This window comes from Calidris pugnax, unplaced genomic scaffold (genome assembly GCF_001431845.1).
Source record: "Calidris pugnax isolate Ruff unplaced genomic scaffold, ASM143184v1 scaffold313, whole genome shotgun sequence".
NCBI lineage: Eukaryota > Metazoa > Chordata > Aves > Charadriiformes > Scolopacidae > Calidris > Calidris pugnax.
In genome coordinates this window covers 20,690-26,848 of record NW_015091050.1, presented here as the reverse complement: position 1 = coordinate 26,848, position 6,159 = coordinate 20,690, and the positions used below count along the sequence as shown (strand labels likewise).

General features: G+C 52.0%; 1 protein-coding gene across 1 annotated transcript in view; it reads left to right on the top strand.

Moving 5' to 3' along the window:
* The window catches only part of LOC106896529 (caseinolytic peptidase B protein homolog), a gene marked incomplete at its 3' end in the record, with an annotated part of 110,457 nt that overhangs the window by 83,620 nt on the left and 20,678 nt on the right, over positions 1-6,159 (top strand). The window contains exon 7 of the mRNA XM_014956607.1: positions 4,349-4,409. Coding sequence (XP_014812093.1) covers positions 4,349-4,409 — 61 coding nt within the window. The remainder of the gene's footprint in view (positions 1-4,348; positions 4,410-6,159) is intronic.

Sequence of the window (6,159 nt, the reverse complement as noted above, 5' to 3'; positions counted from 1 at the left end):
GGGATATCAACCCACGGAGCAGCAGGAGCATCTCCCTCCCCTTCTACCCCATTTTGGGGGGGTTTCTTTCAGAATTTAGAAACAAGACTTTCTTTTTTTTCTTTTTCAACCACTTCCCCCCCCATCTGTTTTATTTTTTGTTATTTATTTTCATCCCTGACTAGTTTTCCTGCCTCTTTTTCCACGTCCCCCCCCCATCCCGGCTCAGGGACTTTGCCGTAGATTTCCTCATCCCTTTTAATTTATAAAATCCCCCCCCAATTCTTGCCTTAATTGAATAAATCCCATTTAACTCGTCACTGGCTCCGGAGGGGCTGGGATGAGGATACGGAAAGGGAATGTGCTTTCCTTGGGGGGGTGATGGGGAGGGACCAGGATGCTCCCACGGAGATTCCCCCCCCCCAAAAAAAAGAGGGAACCCCCCCCTGTATCATTTATACCCGAGCCCCCCTCCTCTCTATCCCCCTACACAGCCAGGACAGGGCTATTAAAAGCTCGGTGGTGATTAAACTAATTAATGAAGGGCGTCTCCGACGGGATGATGCCCCCCCCAACCTCTCGCCAGCTTTGGGTTTTTAAGGAAATCCAAGGAAAAAGGCTCTGGGGGAGGCGGGGGGGTGGTTTTGGGGCTCTCTCAAAAACCACCATCCCGCACCCCAGTTTGGGACCAGTTTCCTTGGCTTTTTAACTGGAGGATGCGGAGGATCCGGGAGGAAGCAGGGACACAGGGAGAAACCTTCTCCCCTCTCGGGTTATCAACCCAAGGAGGGTTTTTTTTTTTTGAAAATATATATATTTTTTTGAGTGTGATCTCATCTCCTCAATATTACGCCGCAGAAATAACGCAGAGACACGGCGTTTACCCAGGGAGGAGGGGGGATTTGTCCACAAACTCCACTTCCTTCTGCTGGTTTTCCAAACTTTTTTTGGGTTGAAATCACCTGTTACGGCTCTTCCCGAAGTTGGAGAAAGGGAGAGGAAGGAAAAAAAACCTCGTTTTATTTTTTCAGGGCAGAGGTTTGGAATAAAGGGCGGGGCGGAAAATCTACTTTTTAATTAAGAAGTGACACATTTGGTTGAAACCAGTTGACGTTCCGAAGCTGAAGGAACGTGGAGGTGGGGGAAGAAATATCACCTTGTCCTGATCCGATGGGAATTGGGGTTATTTTGGAGAAGGTCGGGTCGTTTCCAAGGCCTGTGTTTTGGCGTCGTTGCCCACGAGTCGGGTCAGGGTTCAGGAAGGGAAGAGCTTTGGTTTGAGGTTCTTCCACCTTCCCTGGTGGTTTTTTGGGGGGTCCAGGAGGAGCTGGGATGGGGTAGAGCGATGACACGGAGCTGGGGGGGGACATCACCCCGTGGTACCCTCAACCCCTGGGCGGTGGGAGGAAGGAGGGTCGGCCAAATGAATTGATTTGATAAATGGACATTTATTACGCTCACAAATTGGCTGAAACCAATTTCGGTCACATCAAAGCCCCGATAACTGCTGGGGTATTGATTTGTGTAAAGTAATACAGTGAATTTATCAGTTCAATCGCTGGCTGAAGGGCCTCTCGGAGACACCGCGCCACCGGCACGTCGTTACGGATGGTGAAAATAAAGGCCAGAGCCCGGCCTGCGAGGAGGGAGAGGGGCTCCTGAGAAGAAGGCCCGGGCGTCATCGCTCGGACACCAGATCTCAACGTCTTAATGAAATTTCAGCAAGTCGGCGTGACCTCCCTCCTTGTATCTCTTAATTTCTGCCGTTCCTACCTCTACGGCGCTCTCCAAGAGCCACGGCACCCATTTCTCACCAGGCTTATGGATGGAGAGCCATCGGCATGGCCGTGTTGAGGGTGCAAACCCCAAGGTTGATGTGCTCCTGGATGAGTTTTCCATCCTTCAGACTGGGCCCGATGTCTCGCCGTGCTCCGAGACGGCATCTGTGCTCCTCTTGCTGGAGCCAAACTGTGTTGGCCAACCTGGAAGAGCCTTCTATGGCCACAAGACCTGGGGTTGTGAGAAGAGCCTTTCATGGCTGTGGGATTGTGAGAACAGTCTCATGGCTGCAAGACCTGGGGTTGTGAGAAGGACCCTTCATGGCTGTGAAGTTGTAAGAAGAGCCTTCCATGAAAGTGGGGTTGTGAGAAGAGTCTGCCATGGCCACAAGACCTGGGTTGGCCAACCTGGAAGAGCCTCCCATGGCCATGGCCACAAGACCTGGGGCTGTGAGAAGACCCTCCCATGGCCCTGACCACGAGACCTGGGGTTGTGAGAAGACCCTCCCATGGCCACAAGACTTGGTGTTATGAGGAGAGACTCCCACGGCTATGGCCACAAGACCTGCAGTTGTGAGAAGACCCTCCCATGGCCATGGGGTTGTGAGAAGAGCCTTCCATGGCCATGACCAGAACATCTGGGGTTGTGAGAAGACCCTCCCATGGCCACAAGACTTGGGGTTGTGAGAAGACCCTCCCATGGCCATGAAGTTGTGAGAAGAGCCTTCCGTGGCAGTGGCCAGAAGACCTGGGGTTGTGGGAAGAACCTCCTGTGGCCACAAGACCTGGGGTTGTAAGAAGACCCTCCCTCAGCCATGGCCACAAGACCTGGGGTTGTAAGAAGACCCTCCCTCAGGCATGGCCACAAGACCTGGGGTTGTGAGAAGAACCTCCCATGGCCGTGGGGTTGTGAGAAGAGCCTCCCACGGCCATGGCCACAACACCTGGGGGTTGTGGTTGCCCCTCGTTGGTGACAACCCGCATTTTTTCAGGTTTTCCAAACCTGAAGACCACCGAGGCCAGAATTCCTCATCGTTTTCAGGCTGCTTGTGGAAAAACATCTCCCAACTCTGTTGATGGAGCTCACAACGATCAACAACACCTTCCCCTCAACTGCTTCACGGTGCTTTTTACGGGGTGGTTTGTTTCTCTCTGAGCGAGATGAGCTTTTATCCATAAATAAATAAAAAGGGGGTATCCCACCGCGGAGGGGAATGAAAAAAAAAAAAACCCCACGTTTCACCTCGTCGCCTCCGGCCCCTCGAACGCCCTGACCCTGCCAGTGGTCACTCCGTGCCCCCGAGCAAAAGCTGAGCATTTTTTATTATCTCTGGCCGCGATAACGGCAGAAATTGTCAGTTTTTTCATTATCCCCCGGCCGTTTTTATAAAATCTATCCGTTCTGGGCGTCTTGACCTCGCGTTTTCGCCGCTTGTAAAAGGGCAAGAGGGAGATTGGGACGCCCTGGGCCCAGCAGAGATGGGGCCAGTCCCTCCGCCTGGCTCTACGCCCCGGCTAATTAAGCCTTGACGAGAGTCAGGACTAATTAGCCTGGCTTACGACAACAGGGTAATGCATCTCCGTGGCGTCCGGGCATGAATCGGCACGTCCTCGTGGCGCTAGGCCTCGCGGCCCCGCTCACGTCACCATCCCCTCACGCTGGGGAAAATGCCCCTTAATCAGCTTCTCTGATGGATTTTAAGGTTAAATTGGGCTTTTTTTGGCTGTTTGGGGCTGACCCCCCCCACCTGCGTTGCTTTCATCTCTTGGCTGAGCCACCATCGCTTCAGGAACATCCCAATCTTCTCCTACAGGGGTTGGGGATCCAACCACGCTCCTCTTCATAAGGCCCTGCAGTGGTTAATCACCCTCATAATTAATGAACTTTGGGCCTTATTTCTGATTTGGAGTCATCCAGCCCCTGGAGCGTGTTGATTTTGTGCCCCTGGATGAGCCAACGGTGTGGGTTCTCCTGGAGAAGCTCAATGACCCCGGTCAAGATGACCCTCAAACCCCTCCTCGTTAACCTCCTCAGATTAATTAATTACTTCTCCTTGCAGTTTTTTCGTCTCACTTGAGGCTTCGCCCTTATTTTTATTATTTTATTTGTTATTTTATTAATCCTCTCCCAAATCTCACCCTGCCCCAGTCTCCCCAGTCCAACCAGTGTCCTCTCCCCAACGGCAGCCACTCCAAGAGCTCGGAGGCGGATTCTGGTGCCAAGAAATTGAGATAAAAAGGAAAACTACTGAGAAAATTGGTTTTATTTTATCTCAAATGCTCCATTCGACCCCATCTCCCGCGGACACGGGGCAGCGTTTCACCCCCCCTCTCTGGGCTGCCGTGTCCAGCGCCCTTTTTGGCGTGAAAAACAGGAATATTTGTTAAATATTTCTCAGTGTAAACCTTTTTTACATGCAAAATGGAAATATTTCTTGAGTATTTATTGCTCCTCCTGCGGGAAAACCTCTCCCCGTGGTCCAATTGAGGGGCTTTTTCTTAGGGATCTCTTCTTTTCCCGGTCAAGCAGAGGGTTTTGTGGGCTGGCTTTCTTTTTTGGGGTTGAATTTCCGAATTCTCCAATTTTACAGGTTACTGTTACTCTCTCCCACTGGAAAAAACTGGAGACCAGGGGCATCTGTGAGCCCAGGGGTGAGGGACAAGGGTAGAGGCTGCGTTTCGGGGATGGGAGGCAGGAAAAGGAGAGGAGATATGGGTTTATTCCCGGGTTTGCTGGGGGCGCCTCTGAAAAGCAGAAATTTGAGGTTCCGTTCATCCAGCAGCATATAAAAAGCTTTATTTTTAAAAGTTCTGACTCTCGGGTGAGACTTTGAGTCTCTGGGTGATTCCCCTCCGTCCTTCATGCTGCGATTTCATTCTTCTACCTTAAAAAATAACATGGTTGAGGTTGGAAAGGACTTTGAAGCCCACCCAGTTCCACCTAGGCCCATCTCTCAAGCCCCCTCCAACCTGGCCTTGAACCCCTCCAGGGATGGGGCAGCCACAGCTTCTCGGGGCAACCTGGGCCAGGGTTTCAATCCATCCATCCATCCATCCATCCATCCATCCATCCATCCATCCATCCATCCATCCATCCATCCATCCATCCATCCATCCATCCACTCATCCATCCATCCATTCATCTCTCCATCCATCCATCCATCCATCCATCCATCCATCCATCCATCCATCTATCCATCTCCTCATCCATCCATCCATCCATCTCCTCATCCCTCCTTCCATCCATCTTCCCATCCATCCATCCATCCATCCATCCATCCATCCATCCATCCATTCATCCATCCATCCATCCATCCCAATGTATCTCCACTTACTTGTCTGTTGATTTATTCCTCCATCCGTCCATCCATCCATCCATCCATCCATCCATCCATCCATCCATCCATCCATCCATCCATCCATCCATCCATCCATCCATCCATCCATCCATCCATCCATCCATCCATCCATCCATCCATCCATCCATCCATCCATCCATCCATCCATCCATCCATCCATCCATCCATCCATCCATCCATCCATCCATCCATCCATCCATCCATCCATCCATCCATCCATCCATCCATCCATCCATCCATCCATCCATCCATCCATCCATCCATCCATCCATCCATCCATCCATCCATCCATCCATCCATCCATCCATCCATCCATCCATCCATCCATCCATCCATCCATCCATCCATCCATCCATCCATCCATCCATCCATCCATCCATCCATCCATCCATCCATCCATCCATCCATCCATCCATCCATCCATCCATCCATCCATCCATCCATCCATCCATCCATCGATCCATCCATCCACTCCTTCCCCACAGCTCAGCTCCATCTCCCCTCTTTCAGGGTCAAACCCTTCCCCCTCCTCCTAGGGCTCCCCTCCCTGATCCAGAGTCCCCCCCATCTCTCCTGGAGTCCCTTGAGGGACTGGAAGGGGCTCCAAGGTCTCCCTGGAGCCTTCTCTTCTCCAGGCTGAACACCCCCAGCTCCCTCAGCCTCTCCTCACGAGACTTGTGCTCCAGACCCCTCACCAGTACACAGCTGGACTTGCACCAGTTCAGGGCTTTTGTGACCTTCAGTCGCCTCCCTCTTTGTGTTCACATGCGAGAAATGTTGCATAAACCTCTTCAAACCTGCTTTTTTGGCAGAAAGGTTGACTCATGGGCTGGAAATGTGGCATGTCTCTCTCATCCTCCCCCTGCCCCTCCATCCCTCCATCTCTCCCTTCATCCCTCCCTCTGTCTTTCCATCCCTCCTTTCCTCCTTCCATCCATCCATCCCTCCATCCATCCATCTCTCCCTCTCTTCCTCCCTCCCTCCTTCCATCCATCTCCCCCTCTCTCTCTCCTTTTCTCCATCCCTCCTTCGTCCACATTCCT